The sequence below is a fragment of the Gymnodraco acuticeps genome, unplaced genomic scaffold (genome assembly GCF_902827175.1).
Source record: "Gymnodraco acuticeps unplaced genomic scaffold, fGymAcu1.1, whole genome shotgun sequence".
NCBI lineage: Eukaryota > Metazoa > Chordata > Actinopteri > Perciformes > Bathydraconidae > Gymnodraco > Gymnodraco acuticeps.
In genome coordinates this window covers 694,470-715,183 of record NW_022992126.1, presented here as the reverse complement: position 1 = coordinate 715,183, position 20,714 = coordinate 694,470, and the positions used below count along the sequence as shown (strand labels likewise).

General features: G+C 40.0%; 1 protein-coding gene across 5 annotated transcripts in view; it reads right to left on the bottom strand.

Moving 5' to 3' along the window:
- LOC117537959 (myosin-10) overlaps positions 1–20,714 on the bottom strand; it is a 60,877-nt gene that overhangs the window by 14,010 nt on the left and 26,153 nt on the right. The window contains exons 5-28 of one of the 5 annotated variants that reach the window (XM_034203418.1): positions 18,872–18,974; positions 18,497–18,526; positions 18,251–18,265; positions 17,728–17,745; positions 15,167–15,259; positions 14,688–14,751; positions 14,362–14,460; positions 14,034–14,177; positions 13,582–13,677; positions 12,631–12,749; positions 11,696–11,848; positions 11,329–11,502; positions 10,707–10,880; positions 7,229–7,343; positions 6,943–7,005; positions 5,412–5,605; positions 5,036–5,157; positions 4,875–4,944; positions 4,424–4,584; positions 3,925–4,033; positions 3,227–3,358; positions 2,803–3,009; positions 2,139–2,276; positions 1,852–1,975 (exon numbers count right to left, since the gene is read on the bottom strand). In XM_034203418.1, the coding sequence (XP_034059309.1) occupies positions 1,852–1,975; positions 2,139–2,276; positions 2,803–3,009; positions 3,227–3,358; positions 3,925–4,033; positions 4,424–4,584; positions 4,875–4,944; positions 5,036–5,157; positions 5,412–5,605; positions 6,943–7,005; positions 7,229–7,343; positions 10,707–10,880; positions 11,329–11,502; positions 11,696–11,848; positions 12,631–12,749; positions 13,582–13,677; positions 14,034–14,177; positions 14,362–14,460; positions 14,688–14,751; positions 15,167–15,259; positions 17,728–17,745; positions 18,251–18,265; positions 18,497–18,526; positions 18,872–18,974 (2,717 nt within the window). The remainder of the gene's footprint in view (positions 1–1,851; positions 1,976–2,138; positions 2,277–2,802; positions 3,010–3,226; positions 3,359–3,924; positions 4,034–4,423; positions 4,585–4,874; positions 4,945–5,035; positions 5,158–5,411; positions 5,606–6,942; positions 7,006–7,228; positions 7,344–10,706; positions 10,881–11,328; positions 11,503–11,695; positions 11,849–12,630; positions 12,750–13,581; positions 13,678–14,033; positions 14,178–14,361; positions 14,461–14,687; positions 14,752–15,166; positions 15,260–17,727; positions 17,746–18,250; positions 18,266–18,496; positions 18,527–18,871; positions 18,975–20,714) is intronic. The other 4 variants (XM_034203422.1, XM_034203421.1, XM_034203420.1 and 1 more) reach the window with 4 other exon arrangements.

Here is a 20,714-nt window from a genome sequence, read left to right as displayed (position 1 = left end):
CCTAATTGCTAACAGCCTGACACAACTCATGCTAATCAGATTAACTGCTTTGCTGAAATGCATGAGTGTTTTTACAAACTGTCTAACCCCCTGATCCCACCGGAAGCGTCTGCGCTGCGCTGCGGCTGCGACCTCCTCCTGCGTGATAACCCACCAGGCGCGTTTCAAAACGTTGCAGAACCGGAGCGTCGTGTGTGCAGCATCGCAGTTGTTGGATGAACGTTCCACTTCCTGCCTGCGCTGCGTCAAAAATAGGAATCATCCTATATATTAGAAATTCCTTGCGGCGAGGAGCTTCTGGGACGCTTCGAGCCGCGGCGCAGCGCGGCGCAGCGCAGCGCGGCGCAGCGCAGCGGGTCTGGTGGAATAGCACCCATTGACTAGAGTGGCCGCGATCGCTAAAAACGCCGCAGCGCAGCGGCCTGGTGGGATTAGGGGGTTACACACCTCGGGCCTTAGCGACACATATTTACTACTGACAATAACAAAACAGTTTTTTTTTTACTAGTCATGAAAAGTAAAAAAATCATTAATAGATTTCAGATTTGTATTCTTTCCGCGATTCGTTCATACTTTTCATTGTAGCGCATTTGTGTTTATATAATTTAGTTGTAGTTGTAGTCTTAGTCCTGTGTCCTTTTTAGTTTTAGTCATATTTAGTCACCTTCATCCTGTTTTTATTTAGTCAAGTTTTAGTCGACTAAAAGTCTGAGCATTTTAGTCAAAGAAAACTAACTATTTTAGTCTACTTTTTGTCAATGAAAATTGTTGAGTCTTTTTTAGTCATCAGATTATATAGAACATTTCAGTCAAACTTCTAGCCAAAACCAATAATTTGTCATTTTAGTCAAACTTATTTCACAATAAGATTATATCTTGTCCTTATTTGATGAAAACCACAGGTTGAATGATTAAGAAGCTTTGCAGAGAGTATCTGCTCAGGTTTGTGGTGTTTTTACCTGTGTTATGGCCACATTGCTTCCCTTCTGATGAAACAATGCATTCGCTTTTTTTCTCCGCCTCATTGTAGCAAAAATGGGCCCAAATATCACATCGTTTCTTTCTCCCAAGCAGTGGTGGCTTTAGACTTTTTCGTTGTCAGTCATTTTGACGGACAGGATCGTAACATTTCCGTCATAATCCATTATTATCCGTCGAGTGCACAATTTATCACTCACTCGCGCTGACGGGGGGGTATTCGGTTAACGCGAGTGCGACCACTGCTCCCAAGCCCTGTTGTTGCCATTTTATTTTCTGTTAAATAAGGTTAGTTAGACCATGAGTTCGACCCGAGTCTTCCTGACAGTTCATATTGTGCCGCTGCCCGGTGTAATTCAAATCTACCGCCGCGCGCAGCACAGACACACAGCTGCTGCCCTGCCGCAGCACCGGAAATGGAACTGCTGGGAGAAAAACTGACTCTCAGAGATGTAACGTTATCTTTGATAATATTTCATCTCCTCATTTTTCGTCAACGAAAGTAAAGAGAGATTTTGGCATAGTTTTTATTTAGTAAACTACATTTTCGTCTCGTCACTTTTCGTCAACGATATTGCATGATGATTTCGTTACAGTTATTGTTTACTGCCGTCGGTGCCGTCTCGTCATCGTCTCGTTTTCGTCATGGAAAAAAAGGTCGTTGACGAACATATTTCGTCATAGTTTTAGTCAACGAAATTAACACTAGTTTATACTGTAATTTCTGTCATATATGCTACTGGAACTTCTTATAGAATTACAGCTAACAGAACTAAATGGGTCTTTCAACTGTGACGGTGGCCATCCATCTTTTATTGTTTGTCCTAATAAGTGTTATTATGATATAAGCAGCAGCTTGCTGGGAGCCCTTACCCTCCAGGTCAACCATCATCAGCTCCTGCTTGTTCTTGACCTTGCCGAGGTTCTTCGCTTTCTCCTCCTCCTCCGTCAGCTGGGAGGTCATCTCTCCGATCCGGTCCTCCAGCAGCTTTTTCTCCTGTTGGGTGAAATAAGTAAATTATACTGTCACTTTAGAGGTGAGAAGGTCAACATTTTTCTATTAATCACTCATATTTATGACCTTATTTTATCTAATTTATAGACTGTTTTTTCCTTCTGGCTCTTGTTCGACCCATCTTTGGCAGATCTAATCCTCTCACCTTGAGGAACTTGGAGTTGTGGTCCTCCAGCATGAGAATGTCCTCCTCCATTTTCTTGATCTTGGCCTCGGCTGTCACTTTATCCAGCTGCAGCTTCTGTCTTGCAGCTTCCTCTTCATCAAGCTGCTCCTCCAGGTCCTGTGGAGAGGGAAACACACACACACACACACACACACACACACACACACACACACACACACACACACACACACACACACACACACACACACACACACACACACACACACACACACACACACACACACACACACACACACACGTAAACCAGTGCAAAGAAGCTATAGACTAAACACTCACGTTTTTAAAGTGATGGAAGTCGGACATTTAAAGCTCTCTAAAGCTACAACACTTTGCATTAAACTGTACAATTATTTTAAACCATTTAATATGAATAGATAAAGGATCCAAGTGAGAAAAACATCTCTTAAGGAATAACATAGGAGTTTACCAATTGCAAACTCAGCTACTCAAATATGGAATCCTACTCTCTTCAACTTTTATAAAAATGTCAAAAGGTTATTTAAATGTTCAAATGAGGAACATTTTTATATGCAACAACTATTAGGATGAATTCAGAATATCAAAATCAAAAATAGGCGAGTGATTGGAGCGTGTAGGAGTTTAAACAGATGAGGATAAACACCTGGATGTGTGACTGCATCTTCTTCTTCTCATTCTGCATGCTCTGGTTCCTCTCCTCCTCCTCCTCCACCCTGGACTCCAGGTCATGAAGGATCTCCTCCAACTCTTGCTTCCTAGAAAGCAGACGAACTCTCATCTCTTCGGCCTCGGCAAACAGCTCCGTCTCTGCGTGGAGTTGTTCTGCTAGGATGTTCTTCTCTTCTATGAGCTGGAGAAGGGAGAGAGTTCAAACATATATCCAGCCTTCTTAGACATTAGATTGATTCCTTCCATTTGTAATGAACAAAATTATATAAATCCTTGCAGGATTAAAATCATGTTTCAATTCTGAATTGATCACCTTTTGGTGAAGTAATTGTTCCAAAAATGATCTGAGCTTGAAGCCCATTATGTTCTGTACTTTCCATAACAGAGTGCATGTTTACCTGTTGGTGTTTCCTCTCCATCTCCACCAGCTCGTTCTCCACCTTGAGCTGCCTCTCCTTCGTCTTCACCAGCTCCTCATCTTTGGCTTGCATCTCCTCCTCCTGCCTGGTCACCTGCAGCAGAGGCTTCACCTGACAGAGTAGAAGAGAAGACAAACAAATCAACCTCCGCAGCGTTTTAAATGGTTAAATATTTTTAAAAACTCTTAAATTAATTTAGTTTTTTGCTAAAATGGACACTTGCCAATCACGATGAAATGACATATTGCTACATAACATAGTAGCGATGGTGTTTGCTGTAGGTCTGATAGCACCTGCTCCTCACCTGTTTTATTTTCTAAGTATGTTAACACTTTTTTAAGCCATGCGGACACCCTGCTCTAATAAGCTCAGTAAGGCAAAAATAGGATTAACTTTATTCTCCACCTTGGCAAGAATCAATAAAAAACGTTTGGACTTTATTGAGCTGTACTCCTCAGCAGATGGAGTTTGATTAACTCAAAACCTTAAAACCCTTTTCTTTGATGACAACATGAAACGCTTGCAAATTCCAATACAATAGGGAGCAAAACATTTTAAAGCCTTATGGAGATATTGAGTATTCTCCATGTTGAGGTATTCCATCAGTCATTTCTGAAATGCTCAGATCTTTAGCTGGAGCAGAAGTGTACAGCTGTGATGCTGTCAGGGTTTCTCACCTTGGTGAAGAGCCTCCACCACTGCCAGTGTCGCAGCTTCAAATAAGCAGCACAGTTCCTCTGGAGGACCTTTAGGGCACTCAGCTGCTGCTGCTTCTTAGCAAAGGCCCTAAGAGAAGAAATGGAACAATAATAGCCGTGTTGAGGTAGAGGGGTGCATTTCAAGTCTGCAGGATTTTTAAAAAACAAGGTTGGGCTGGATTGAGTGAACAGATGAGCTGTTAAAGCAGCAAACAAATTAATAAATAGTGTATTCCCTCACTGCTCTGGTAATAATGCTAAATCTCAACGGGTACTACTAGTACTTGTGATTTCTTTTATGGGAACTACCAGGATGAGCTACAAGCACTAAGTTGTGACTTGACATGAGAAATGCCTTTACACTTGACAAATGTGTAAGCTGCATCACTGTCCTTAAATCATCCTGTGCATTTAAACGCATATACATCTGCTAAAGTAATACATATAAAATAAAATAAAACAGAGATCTGGCACCCACTTGCGTGCCAAGTATCCACGGCAAACAGACTGGAAGTAGATGATGATGTCGGTGATCTTCAGATCTCTCTCCTCCTCCAGGTGAGCCAGGACTCCGGTTCTGAAGAAGATCTTACTCTGACCAATACGGAACAGGTTGGGGTCCAGCTCCAGGGCGTGGATCTATAAACAACACATAAACAGTTGTTAAGTATTTACCTCTGAAGGGTAACATTTACATTTTGTTTTAAAAAATGTATGACATGCTAAGAAAAACAGTTTGACATCACAATCAAACAAGTATTTGTTTTAGAGTTTTCACTACAGGCTTTTTCAAAGAATTTAGATTTAAAGAGGTAAGTTCTTTGATTCAAAAGTTCCTGGATATTGATCAAAAGCAAAACAAAACTCCCTACATTTAGTAGCTCTGTCTCAAAACTAAAATACAGCAAGAACAAAAAAACAAACACTACCATTCTTTCACAGGCTTGTTTTCCATCCATGAAACCCTTGGGGATAGCATTAGGTGTCAGGATCTCATATCTGTGAACAATAAAGTACATCATGATCAGTGCTTCTTTCTCAAAAATGTTAATGGAGTTAAGAAGAAAGTGTCTTCTTTGTGGTTTGTCACCTTTGTCTGAACTCCTGGAAGACGATGCGGTTGGGGAAGCCCTGTCTGCAGATACGAATCCCCTCCAGGACTCCATTACACCGGAGCTGGTCCAGAACCAGGTGAGGCTCCAGTTTACCAGCCTGGAGGAGAAACAAATAAACAATTAAGACCAAAAACAAGTTTTTATATCGTACAATTTCTGCTCTTTAAACTGAACTGATATTAGCATTACTGGATTTCAAAGCAATTAACGCAATAGACTGACCAGAAATCAAGTGACAGCAGACTCAACATGGTACAGGGTAAATCAATTATAATTTCACCGTTAAAGGTCGCTGACTCTCCACTTTTCAACATGCAGATTCTAACAAATACATATAGATTCTTTATTTACTCTTTTTTCGTGGTTGGGGATGATGCAGCGGACAAAGTTGGGGTTGGTGTTCCTCAGTGTGGCCATGAGCTTGGTGAGCGACTCCTTGTAGAGCTGGCCCACCGTGCGGAACATGCCCTTTTTGGTTTTGTAGGTGGCGCCAAAGGCTGTCTCGTTCATCCCTGCCACCTGGTCCAGGCCCACGATGCGGTCGACTGGTGGGGAGAGGGGAGAACTGGTTAGAGCGAGGAGACTTTGTGGGGGGGGGGGCAGAGAAAAAACAGCAGCAGCAGCCACACAATGACAAAATGTAGCTACATGAAGTGCAGATGGATGAAAAAGACATTACACACTGCAGTCTAACACTCAGGGGTATAACTAACACTAGTTTCTGCAGATGGGAAGTGTAGCATATCTTTTCCTAAGGGTGTGTACATACAGGGTCATATGTCATATTAACAAAGATGAATTTAAATGCTTTTCTTTGGTCCTCAAGGATTAGAGAGACGATTCTTGATGGCAGCTACATGAACACTTTTCAACATTTGACTTCTAACATGTTAACACTAAAGGAGTTGCAGACACTGAATGAATAAATATTACAATAGACCTTTTTACAACCTATAATAAAAGAGTACTCCAACAATTTTACCCATGAGGAGGAATTGACTACTCATAGTTCATGCTACTCAGCCTGTGAAATGTGCATGGTGATAAAGGAACCTGTCAGTTTGTGCAGATTTTTGTTGGGAATATAGAATATTGACAGAATTATTCATTACATATTGAAATTGTTTTATAATCTAGCAATAATGTCAGTAGACTTATTTAGTAATATGTTATGATTTAACACTCAATTAAATATACACTATGGCACCTGTTAATATCCAACTGTCTAAATAAAATCTGTTTGTCTAGTCACAGACTGCTGGAGTTTAGACTGAGATGATGTATGGCCTGCCGTCTGGACCCTCACATTGAGGGCTGAGCTCGGAGCCAAAACAAATACCGACATCTGCTTTCAATTTCCCGCTACTCTGATCCTATCTAGGCAGGAGGAAGGCGGGAAATTAATGTCATTAAATAGTCTTCAGTCAGGACTCGAACCCTAAATTGCTCGTGGATGTATCACGACAGAGGAGGGACAGAAACAGAAATAATCTATGAAGCAATGCACTCCATCCAAACACTTGCTTCTGGGCTATTGGACACACAGAGATCACAAGAACCATGTCAGCCTACAAAAATACTGACACAAACTAAAGCACGTTGATTCGACTAGAGGGAGCAGTTGAATATATTCTAAATATTCAGGAGTGACTACTGCTTTTGGCTGAGACAAGGGAGCCATGCAGCCTGGAAGCAAATGGGAGCCATTGTAGCTATGACAGACACGGCACCGGCTGAAGCATGACACATACAGATCTGGGCAAAAATATACCAGTACACTTTTAAGAACCTCTCTGGCAATCAATTTTATTTTGCCTACTGGTAAATGTGTTGCTATTATTATTTTGGCCCAGGTCAGCTACAGCACGACCCATTCATTCACCTTCGGGGTCATCCAGACTAGTGACATTGTCATAGAATGAAGCCCTTTGAATGGTCTGAATCTCTACAACACAGAGAAAGAGACAGGGAGGGGAGGGCGACGTTAAGTGTATCCTCAGTTATCATAAACGAACAGGCTTTGGTCAACAAGGAGAGCTGTTGTTAGTAGGCTTGAGTGAGAAGCAAACAGGTACATACATACAGAATTTTAACGGATGAGTTAAAAAAAAAATTGATTATTTTTAACACCATTTGAAATGTTTAGAGATAAGAAAGTAGCAGCTTACCATCTTTCCAAAGTTCACCCACAAATTTGTCAGTTGACTGGTGCAGGAGAGAGGCCACGTTGTCGTTCAGGGGATCCATGTTCTTCATCAGCCACTCATCGGCCTTGTAGTCCACCTGGAACAATCGCATGTACAACTCAGAGATATGGACAAAACTAATACCTTATTATTATTACAGCACATTTAAGGATTTGTTTGAATATATGTCAATAAACATCAGCTCTTCAGGTTTTATTGTTATTCTGTTTATGTTATTGAATGCCAAAAGTATAGAAAGTCAAAAAGTATTTGAGGTAAAATGTCTCCATTAGATAGTTTAAGCCTTGTTTATACATTTACATTTTCACTGCTCACACACACAAAAAAAAAAAAAAGTAAAGACAAATATTTATGTTGTTATGTAAACAAGGAATATGGGCCGATAGAAATGGAGATAAGATTATTTATTTTTAACCCTCAAATATTAATTTTGGTAAAAACCTTAAACATTGAGGGCAGGGGTCTCACTGGGGGTCTGTGGGGAGCTCAAACTATAATTAGTGGGATGAACAGGAAGTCATTTGACAGAAGAGGAAACATAAGGAGAAAGGATTAGCTATAAAGTATTGGCTGTATCAACAACTCTATCAATGTGCATTCTTGTGTAACCATCCAGACTGTGTATTAATGCCTATGATGCTTAAACATATATTCAATAAGAAATCTCTGTATAAATATTTTTGTATATCTGACAAATTGACATACTACGAATACTAACTTTATATACTGCACAGGTCACACTTTATTGCAGCGTTTCAGGCTGCATTTGAGAGGTAATATTTTTTGTGCATACTCCTGTTTACAACATTTGGCTTAATGGGGCTGCAGATATTTCTCCACAGCAGATGTTCTTACAGTTCAACCTCTGTGTTTTTGACTGATTGTGGTGTAAGACGTCAAAGTTCACTTAATGGTAAGCAGATGTGTTCCTCAGCAGGTCTCCCTGCAGAGACTGAGTCCTGTTGGATAACACACCTCATAACTTCCAAATCCATTCCAATATTAAGTCATATCAATCAAACCAGGAGTCAGTATTTCCCTGAAATCCCACCACAGGAGAACATTGCATCATTTTCGACTTCTGTCTTGGTGGGTTGGCTGTCCTGGCTCCAAAATGGTGGAATGAGCTCCCCATTGACATCAGGACAGCAGATAGCTTACACATCTTCCGACGCAGACTGAAAACTCATCTCTTTCGACTCCACTTCGAGCGATAGAATTACTAACAAAGAATTGCTAACAGAGCACTTATATACTAATAAAGGACTGGCTTATCTATAGCCAGTTGAGCAGCACTTGAAATGTTTGGCTCTATGAAACCTGATGTACTTATATGATTCTGTTTTCTTCAAGGTTGTGTCTTCCTGGTCGAATGTACTTATTGTAAGTCGCTTTGGATAAAAGCGTCAGCTAAATGCAATGTAATGTAATGTGTTTACATTTTGCAGAAGAATATTAGGGAGGAAAAGAGATGTAGTGGAAAATATGAGTGTAGACATTAATAAAGCAGCTGGTCCTGCAAGGGAGCCATATATATATTTATATATAACATACTATATGTTTCTAAGTAGGATGGAAGTACATTACATAACATTTCATTTAGCTGACGCTTTTATCCAAAGCACTAAGGGCTAAGTGCCTTACCCAGGTGGTGTTCCTGGCGGGATTTGAACTCACAACCTTCCGATCTTCACCTCACTATCACTTTCACCTCACTATCCATTAGACCACCACTATCCAAGTAAAACAGAACATTCACTCCACTCTAGGAACTGTCCTGGCAATGAAACTTAAAGGGCTATCATGCAAAATGCACTTTAGTACGTCTTTTATGCATGAATATGTGTCCCCTGTGTGTCAGGGAACTCACCAAGTGTCAGAAAACACAACCCTCTCTCTTTTCCTCCATACCCAAATCTCTAAAAACGGGGCTGCAACGGAGCTGATTATTATTTGAATGTTTCTGACATCAGAAAAGGGGTGCTCCGCCTATATGGGCAACTCTCCACCTATCAGGGGAATGAGAGACCGCTCGAAAGCGCTGGAGACGCTGTAGTACATATGCCAGGCCTGTAAGTGGCGCTGTAGTCTGCCACAAAAGCAGCGAAGAAGACTTCTCACAGAATCAGCCCCCTGCAAAAACAGGGCTGGAAAAGAGCAAATAGAGCGAAATGAGGCATGGCTAAAATGCATGATCTGTTTGGTATTTGTTTGGTTCATGTTTTATATAGGTATGGCCCTACAATATATGTTTCAAATATAGCATGATAGGTCCACTTTAACTATAAGGGTATCAGTTGTATAAGCATAGATGATTAATAAAATGACCCTTTCATTATGTGTCTGTGTCTGTGAGTGCAGTTTGGAAGAGAGCCTGACCTATAATCTTTAGGGCTGTCAGTCGATTCAAATAGTTAATCGCGATTAATCGCAAATTAATCGCACATTTTTCATCTGTTCTAAATGTACCTTAGAGGAATATTTTTCAAGTTTTTAATACTGTTATCAACATATGAGTGGACAAATATGCTTTATGCTAATGTTTATTATCATTTGAACAATGACAAATATTCTCATGAATATTAAACACAACAACCTCTGAACATTACAAATATTCGCCTCAATTCAACCTGGAACCTCTCTCATACAATAATACAATACAAATGGTGTGTGTGTGTGTGTGTGTGTGTGTGTGTGTGTGTGTGTGTGTGTGTGTGTGTGTGTGTGTGTGTGTGTGTGTGTGTGTGTGTGTGTGTGATGGATCGTTGGAGCTATGTGCAACTCAAGGCATATGCTCGAACGGGAGCTGCCTGGACGCTGCAATCATGTTGCGCACTATCCGTGCTGAGTGTGCTGACTTTTCGTACAATGTCCCACTGTCTGGCTTCCTGCATAAAGTCAAGTGCTCGGCGCAGTTGTGGCGAAATGTCGCTCCTCTATTTTCATTTAAACAGCTCCGTATATCCGTTAGCGCAGCTAGCTAGCACCAGATGCTAACAACAACAATACACGTAAGGTCTCTCTCTCGCTCGCTCGGGCCACACATACACACACCCTCCCGGTCCTCCCAACAGCCAGTCGGTGCCTGCCGGTGAGCGTGGAAGTGTGGTCTGCCACAAGCGGGCGGCAGGAGCGGGGCTGTCAGCATCAGCTTGTAGATGGTATTTTAAACTCGATGCGCTCTGAAACTACGGGGCGGCCGAGGAAAAAAAATACACATGCGTTAATCGCGTTAAAATAATTAGTGGCGTTAATTTTTTTTTTTATTAACGCGTTAACTTGACAGCCCTAATAATCTTTAAACAAGCTCCATACACTGAGAGCTTTATCCTTCAGTGAACCAATTGTTTTCCTTTGGAGAACCCACCAGCAGAGGACTTAACAAAGACAGAAACCTGCTGAGTGTAATTCCTAAAGACATTTTTAAAAAGGAGCGTACTTTGCCAGCGTAGTGGATGATGCAGAAGTCGGCCTTATCCTTGAGCTGCCGAGGTTTCTGGAACTTGGAGTGTGTGCCCTGCTCCTGGCTCAGCTTATCGATAAAGCTCTTGTCCGTGGCCTTGGGGAACCAGCACTCTTCATCCAGCAGAGCCAACACTCCTGGAGGGTTCGCCTGAAGGAACAATAACAAGACAGAACTCAAGCCTTGGGAGAGAGAGGCATTTGTATTTATAACAGTGAGATAAAACTTAAAGTATTTGCATTTTGTGTTTATTATTCAGGAGCGTTATGGTTGGCATCTCAAATACTAACTATCAACTTTGACTCAATGCAGATATAACTAAGCAAATGTTTGTTCATTCATTTACTTTCTAAAACGCATAAAATGTAGCAGGTGGTTAAAAAACAATGTTGCGACTAAAGCATGATTTATTTAAAAAATACTGTGTATCCAGTTAAATATTGTATACTGGATAAGAAAAGTATTATGAAACTTAAGAGTGTGTTATTAACAATGAGACATAGCTTAATAGTTTAAAAAAACAAGTGGAACATATTTGTTGAAGAGTTTAAGTATGTTCAAAACAAAACAAGTAGATCAGCCAATCATCCACACTGACCGGCCTCTCAATGAGGTCGATGCAGGGCTGCAGGTCGAGGCCGAAGTCGATGAAGCTCCACTCGATGCCCTCCCTCTGGTACTCCTCCTGCTCCAGGATGAACATGGTGTGGTTGAAAAGCTGCTGCAGCTTCTCGTTGGTGTAGTTGATGCACATCTGCTCGAATGAGTTCAACTGTAGTAGGGAAGAAGAAAAACAATACTCTGAACATGAACGAATGAAATATGTGTAAATGACAAGAGCTCAAAACCTCAAATGTAGATAGTTTGTAAGAGAATGACAACAACAGCAAAAAACATTTTCTCCAGCCACAACCTGACAAACATTCTTATTTTAAGATTAAAACTTGTAAAGATTTTATCCAAACCTGAAAAATCTCAAAACCAGCAATGTCCAGGATGCCGATGAAGGACGCCCCCTGCCGTTTGGTTCTGTCCAGAGCTTTGTTAATGCGATGGACCAGCCAGCGGAACAGACGCTCGTATGTCGCTTTACCCAAAGCTTCAACAGCAAAGTCAGCCTGGAGGGAGAAAAGGAAACCAGAGGTAAAATAAGACAATGTCAGGTGAGGAAGAGCGGCCATGGCAGAGAGCGAGCACAGGTAGATCGGGGCAATAGTCAGTACAATTCAGATTCAGAAATGGACTCTTACATCTTGGAGATACTGTATACCGTTAATGTGACAGACGTGTATTGATATCTAAAACAGTTGAGGCAAAGGCTGTTTGATTGAGCTGAAGCCATAATGATCAGAAGTCTGCAATAGCACTTTAAAATGAATGATTTATAAACAGGAGACGTACTTTGGAGAAGTTTCAGAGAAAGTAAAACTTGCCTTCGTATGTGCTCAGTAAAATACAATACAAGGCTAGATATCATTTTTTTTTTCCTTCACTGGTACAGCCATCACTTTTTAAAATGTTTCAACTTCAGAGTTTTTATTTCATGTCGGTTTGTTTTACAACATTCCCCATGGAGCTCAGCGGCTGGAGAAAAAGCTAGGCGGATGCTTCAAACAAAGGAATAGAAAGAAAGAAAACCTGCATTGTTTGCCATTCATGTATGAAACACAACTTTAAAAATGAATCACTGATCAAAATAATTAGATTTTTTTTTTCAATAGACTGATCGGTTTGCAGACAGACCTTTGCAGCTCTAGTCATTATGAAGTTGTACTGATGATTTAAATGAAGAATATATGCACATCAAATCCAAAAATGAAACCTGGAATAGACCATGATTAGTGTTACGGTGGATCTGAGCTGGAAATGAAAGATGACGACTTGTTGTTCGCTCACTGACCTGCTCTTTAGTCTGCGCTTTCTGGACGTAGTCTCTTCCCACTTTGATCCTCGGGGACAGGATGGCTCTGGTGAACTCCATGACATTCAGACCCAGCAGATGACAGAGCTTCTGGGCAGCTGGGAGACAGAGATGGGAAAAACACACAACAGGGAATACACAGTTATTTAAATTAGATTAAAAGGAGGCTACAACACACGTCTTAAAAGGGTATATTTGATATATACCTGAATGTTTAATATCTTTAAACAAAACGTTACGGAGACAATTTCTTGTTTTTGGTTTTGATACTGATGAAGATCTTAGTGTTGCATTGACAATATGTTATTGAATCGATATTATTACACATCGTTAAAAAAAACTATAGAACCTTAAGATGAAGCAGAAATCTTTTTAAAGATGTTCCCTCAATAGATTTAATGAGGAAAAATGTAATATTTTACATGGCTGGAGATAGTGGAAAAGTAGAAAAGCATGATCTGCTTAAGCTCAGCCAAGTTGTACTACTAAAAAAAACCTCTGCCTCAGTCTTGGATTCTGCTTGTTGCATTTGGGAATATCTGGCCGAGCTGCATCACTGGCATTGGACTCATCCTCTCTCCCTGTCTCCCTTATTTAAGGGCCAAATACGCAGTGCCTCATGTGGAGGAACTGGAAGACTCTGCCCCATTTCCTTCTGGAGTAAATCCTCATAATAATGTGGCTTAATGGCCGGTTGACTGGGCCCGGGGAGAGAAAAGACATAAATCACTAGTTCCTCTGTTCTGTGGATAAGGACGCAGCGTGAGGGAGGCAGGGAGAGGGGAGGAGAGGAGTTGAAGTATATATGGGAAGAGGAAGAGGAGGAAAATAATCTCTTGACCTGTGAGCTGGGAGGTTATAAAGCAGATGTAAAAGGATTGCAACCTGCGCATGTCTGTGTGTGTGTATGAGTGTGTGTGGGATACATACCAGTATTATCAGGCATAGAGGCTTGATCAGAGTTCCTCTCCTTCTTAAAGCTAATGTTACCAAACTGAAGCACCGAGGACACCACCTTCAGCATGGCTACAGATATAAAAAGGGGAAAATATTAATATTGTAGTGACATTTTGTAGCATTACATGGATGTGTTTAAGCAGTGGAACTGACAAAAACAGGTGTGTTTTTTTATGGTCATGTACTGAACAATTTGATCAAATCCCATTCAAATGACAAACTATTTAACCATCACCTTCATTTTCTTTTCACTCAAAAATGCAGCATTGCATAAACACAGGTACAGTACAGAGATTGCTTGTTTCTCTGTGAACAATACATTCAGAGGGACCTTGATAAGTCATTTTCTCCGTAGTAATGAAAGCAACACTCTTGGGAAACTTTTATGTTTATGCATGTCTCTTGCTAGTGTTGTGGTAACGTACACAGAATCTCCTCATGGCCGAAGCTCATGATGTTCATGGCATCCATCGTCTCCTGGAAATTATCTTTGTCCTGCTGGCCGGGGATCGTGATGTTTCCGTTAGACATAAACCGGTAGCTGTTGAATCCTTCCAAAAGCAAATCCGCTGTAATGAATAAAACATTAAAAGAAGTGGTTAAGATGTGATGTTTTGAATGTGAACTATTTCATATTATTATTAGTTATACTGTCAACTTGTATTTTACTAAGTTCAGCTGCCAAAAACAGATTTGGTCGAGATTGACAGAAACATAATATACCTTGGTAGTTTTAAACTTCAGTCTACTTACATTTGAGGTGCTCTCCAGCTCCAGCCAGCAGCTGGTAGAAAACGTGGAAGGTGCGCTCATCTTTGGCTTGACGAATAGCTCTGGATTTCTCCAGTAAGTCTCACACAGAACGGTCAAGAAAATATCTATTTGGTCGTTCATTTGGACATAGAATCAAAACTTGTTTACATGAGAAATGGTTCCTAGATTACAGGTCCAATTAGTAGACAAATCCAGATCAAAATGTATGTATAAATGGATTTTTTCCCCAACTTCCAATAAACGCTTTATGAATATCTTTATCAACACGCTACTTAGTGCTGGTCCATCGTTTCAAAGCAGGATACAGGTTTCAATATTGGCTCCAACGATGTATCCGGTGACATCAAAATTGATGCGGATGAATTTCCCCTGCAGAGATTAACACTAATGTTCAGAAAGTGCACAAGACAAGATATACAGAAATCAATCTGTTACATAACTCTGTTGTAACACAAGCTGAGGCCTCATGGTGAGGATTAAGCTTGATGTTTATATATATAACATCAAACTTAAAAAGCATGAGACTAAGACAAATCATCTACACACAGAATAGGTTATAGACGTGCTTATATTCAAAACATCCCATTATTTTGACACACAGGACTTCAACCAGCATCATTTAATTTGACTGTAGTACTTTTAGATAAAAGGGTGTGAGCCATAGGGAACATGAAAGGTCTGTTTGTGCAATGATGGTCGCAGGCTGGAATACGGGATGGATTAGACTTTGATGCACATAACAAAATGCAACCTATCTACATGAATATTCATTTTCTATACTTACAAAACGTGACGAGTTGTCATTTTTCACTGTTTTAGCATTCCCAAAAGCTTCAAGGATGGGATTGGCTTGTAAAAGCTGACGTTCCAATTCACCCTGAAAAACAGAGGAATGTTACAGAAGGCCTTTGACTTATCAGCAAAAAACAGAGTATAAACTTGTGAATTACTGATTATAGAAAAACATACATGCAGACAAAGACAGATGAAATATTGTCATGTGTTTAATACAGACAGATGTCATGTTATCCCTTTACTAACAAAGTCATTTGCATCCAAAGCAACACCAGGCAGAAACAATGTGAAAACAACTTGTGAAAACTATTATAAAGAGGCAACCTCTGTTTGATGTAACATTTCTGAAGGTATAGATAAATATGTCCTTCTTCCTCTTTAAGGTACGATGTCATGTACATGTCATGTAATTGGTAATGGCAATTCCCAGTCAGTTTGTGTTAATAGCAATATGTTGACGGAAGATAGAGCCAACATCTTCATGTGATAGAAGATTTAAATGAGAAAAAAAACGAATCCTGTGAAAATTGTGTCGTCATCATAACATCTTTCACAACCAAGTTTATTCAATTCGCATTAGTTTTATATTTTTAAGTGTAATGTGATTGAGGGAGATTTCTTTGTTGTGAGAAAAGCCAGACAGCCACAGAAACACTTTGGCTTCATTTCATCAGACTGTACAAAGAAGCTAAATAATTAAATAAATGCGTTGTGCAGATGTTTGGACAGGTGGTGCAGTGTGTTTGCATCTCAGCCACATTGTGGGCTTTGTCACGACCACAGAATCCAAAATGGCTGAGAGAAAAACACTTTCTTCTGCTATGTTACTTTTCCTCTTGTGGCTGAGCGGAATACTTTCAAATGACTTCAGAAATAGCTGCACACACAAAGGGTTGGAGGAGGCCATGTTCCACACAAGGGAGCTCTCTGGAATGAGGAATCAGCATTGCACTCAGGATGTGAGGCATGTAATGTGATCTTCGGCCGGAGAGCATGATGGGCTGCTTTTAATTCAGTTTTTTATGCAGCTGGAAAGAAGCAGGGCTAAACTAGATCAACTCTACCACCGCTCTGAAAGCTAGAAAAGGACCAGGAATGGGGTTTCAACCAAAAAACCTTTGTTTCTACATAAACACAGGCCTGTGGTGCAACTTAGTAGCTGGAAATTGTTCATTGGCAGCTTCTACCCATCTGTGTGGTCTGCTGTACGCATATAAACACAAAGTGCAGATTACAAACACCGGTGGGGGGCCAATTAGGCAGCATTAGAAGTTGACCCACATTCCTGATAGTGAGCATGCCAGGCTTCTGACAGCCAACAGAGCTGCCTCCCTCACATGAGGCGGACAATTGTTGTGTAGCTGTGATAAACATTTAGGCAACCTGAGAGGACTCACAACTACTGATCTCCCGAAACACATACAAAATCATTCTTGTCATCTCCTATAAAACTAATTGTTCTGTCTTTATAGAAAGTATTTAGCTACATGCATGTCTCATCAACGTGCAGGCTGTCTGTAGGCCATGGAGCGTTACTTTAGGACAGATTGAGTGGAGTCCAAAGAGGATCAGTCAAAACTGTTCCACTAAATCTCATGAAGCAGAGGCAAGATGTGGATGTGTACTCGTAGCTCTCCATCTGCTCTGGAGGTCTCAAGGATAGGTAAATATTACAAGTTGCTCTTATCATCAGCAGAAGAAGGAGAATTGGGAATGACATGCAGCGTGTGGAGAGGTACGAGCCAAAGGGGAGAAATCATGTGGGACGACAAACCTTCTAGGCTTAATATAACTTAGTGTATGAAATCGCCCACTAGATGCAGGTCAAGTGGTTAGGATGAGTTGGCTTGAACACCAGTGAAGCACTTTAATTTATTTTAGGTACGTTTGCTACACATCTTGTGATGTAACTTTTGCTGTTGTCTGATTTCATTAGCTGTAATGACAACTGGAGGATATTCATTCTTCTATTTCAGTAACAAATATTCATTAATTGATAGAAAACTAGCCAAGTCTACCAATTAGACTTTCACGGACTGACTGATGAACATCATTTGATCTGATTCTGTTTATGCATTTACAAGAAAGATTTTGAATAATGCTTGGTTTAATTATATCTTGTTTTTTCCCTGTCAATCACAAATGCAGACACCTCTGGATATATCTATAACACATTCTACCGAATGTAAAACAATATTGGTTGAACAAAATAACAAGGAATTCCCTTTTTTCTAATTGTTAATCCATAGTGATAGCATGGTATCTATCTGCTTAAAGAAGCACATTAGTGTATACACAGAAGATTAGAGCAAAGATTGAGCTCTATGAGGGTAGGGGTCCTCACACTGTAAGTCATGTAAATGTTAAATGTCTGATAGAAGAAGTATATTAACTCAGTGAGGACAGGAAGTACAGATCAAAGTTAGGTTGATAAATACTGCTGGATGGCAGTTGCTTTTCAGGTTCAAGAGGAGATGGAAACAGAGTGGGATAGCACCCCTTTTATATTGTTAGTTAGGCGAGATAGGTGAGAAACTACATACTACTCACATAAAACAGGGATCCACTCTGCAGGAATAGGGAAATTCAATTGTTATCATGGAGGATAATAAAATTGCATTAATGTCATGGATACAAGTTAACCTGTAGTTCAAGCTAAACATTTTGAATGAGGCCTTATTGCCGTCATCTAGGTATAACCGACAGCAGTCTAATGATAGAATTACAACAGTTGATATTACAATACATCAGTGGTTTTGTAGTTACTCAGGTTATGTTGCTATCAGAACTACCTGCAGCGCTCTAGGTCAGGTGACCTACACAAATATAATATACGCCTTGCTTTGGCAATTATTATCATTATTGCAGCAGCAGAAGTGGCTCGGCTTCATATAGCTTAGGATGGCTCAACATGTGACAACCACATAAATACATACAACATGCATATGACTGTTTCTGTGAATCATAATAATGGCAAGCACATTTAAAGTGTGGTACGTCTAACAGAAGTCATTCACATAAAACACACTTAAGGTAGACTGAGAAATCATGCAAAGATTTGAAATGTACTTACAACTGCATTTTGGGCCTGACAGAGAGAGACAATGTAAAAGCTAAATATGCTGTTTTGAGGTATTTAAACTTACGAAATCACACTAAGTGTAAACCGACACATCTGGTGTCTTCTAACTTATTGACGGTGTTTAATTATCTCATTTCAGACAGGCCTTTTTAGACCAAAAGTAAAAATGTTTGATAAGAAAATGTGAGTCTAGCATACACGACAGAACATGGAGTATAAGAAAGTAAAGAGACTTGCCTGTTGTTTCACTGGTTTGGGGGATTCTGGCTGTTTGGTACAGATAATCAAATGCACATTGTTAGAATTTGTACACAAAGAGCCATATTGCCTACTACAGGAGCTGGTATTTATAGAATAAAACCCCCTTATGGTCAAGCTGATCATTAGTTATTTATAGTGTTTGTTACTTTAAATACATTTTTAATAGGGTCAAAATAAACAACCTAGTCTTAATGGATTGTGGGGCCATTCAGAGAGATGACATGGCATAGTGTTAATGATTCATTTTCAAATCCAATGTTAGTAATTCACCTTTTATGGATCTTTTCAGTCTCGTCTATGGCTTTGAGAAGATATTGCTTACATTACTTAGAGCGATGAGAGAATACTCACAGGCGTGTTGTGGTCTTTTCTTCCTTTGTGGGAGGAGGCCACATGTGCCAGGTACTGTATGACCTTTTTTGTGTTTTCTGTCTTGCCAGCTCCTGACTCACCTCTGTGGGACAAAGGAGACACACACAAAACAGAGATCTTCAGAACAGTGTGTGTGACATACTTAACTCTTCAGAATCAACCCTTTAAGTCTACATCTCAGTCACTTTTTGACCTTTAAAAACTGTATCAATAAAGTTACTGTCTCTTAACTTTACAGATTTGCAGGTGCTTCTGGGTGATGACAGAACACAAGCCCCGTCCTCTTTTCCACAAGAAAGTAATGTGAGAATAATATTTAGACTGAAAGTATATTCTTCGTGAGTGTCTTGTCATGTGTCTCTTTCTCTGCAGTGCGTGTTAGTCAGGTTTAGTCCTGTGGTCGCTGACCTGTTGATGTGCAGCCTGCTTTTATCTGCTCTGTCATACAGTGACCACGGCATTGAAAAACTGAAACAATTCTCCAAGCCATGCAAAGATTTTAGGGAAGCAGTTTAGATTTAGAGCATACTTGAGGTTTTACAGTAAGTGCACATTTGCATACACCAAGTATGCACAAAATATTGTTTTTCTTTCAGATAGAGAGTGTGACAGTAAGGACTGGGATAACTGTGTTAGTGCCAGTCCTTTAGGCTGCTGTGAACAGAGGGAAATCATGGAGGGATTATGTCTGTTTTTTTCTCTGCTCCCATACTTCAGAAAAATATACACAGGTAGCTGACTTTGACATTATTTAGTTTGTTAGTGTTTTATATTATTTGCAATGAGTTTGGCACAATCTGAGCACCAAAGCCAAAGCCCTCGAGATCATGCATATAACCTTTTTGTGTGAAAGCATGAATATATTCGTCTTTTGTTTAAAAAAAAGAAACATTAATGCAAACTACTGACCCTTAAACTATATTTTGTTACCGTTCTTGAGGTGTTGAACTCTAACTCTAGATTATGATTTTATTACAAATTCGAACCATTATTTAAACAAAGCATTATATAAAAATAGTCAATCCGTCACGATCTGTGCTTTACAAAGACATGTCGCCTCAAATGTAATATTTTCTTTGCTTTTCCGTACTCTGATGTAAATTCGTCATCACTGTCTAGGATCATTTTACGTGGGTTGAATATGACCTCATTTGTATAATATGTTATTCATTCAAAATAAAACCTACATTTTTTTAAAGTCATCCCAAAATTATATTTTCAGCTTTGTTTGTGTTGGGGTTGTATTTTGTTGAATGTAAAGTTATTTTATAAATGATAGTCAGACACACACTATGCATATAGAGGATGACACAAACTCCTCACTATTCACCCTGCATGAGTAACTGGGTTGTTTCTGGTTTGTGTCTTGATAGCCTCTCTGACATTTTCTTTGGTGACATTCCTGTCATATGTAGACACTTGTCACTGAAAGGACGCCAGAGGGCTGTGTAGCAAAAATGTCAGGCATTTCTCAGACCCACATTTCACACTTTCTCTCAAGTAGTGACAGTCTGGTCAATGTCACTGAGACACACAATCTACAATGACTGTGAAGGCCCGGGGCAGATCGTTGGTTCACTTGCACTCCTGAACTGTAGTTTAATTACCAGTGCATGTATTATTGTCCCTTTGAATTGCATTTATTTCAGAGGAACGAAATGCCACAGAGACTGATATACTGCACCAAGTGATGTTATTTCCGAGAATAAAAAGGGGGGAAAAGACAAGAATAAGGATAGTGAATCAACCATGAATTGTATGCTATACATTGTGGACTTAGGGCTCAGTTTAACTCATAATAAGACCCACAGGCATAAAAGTA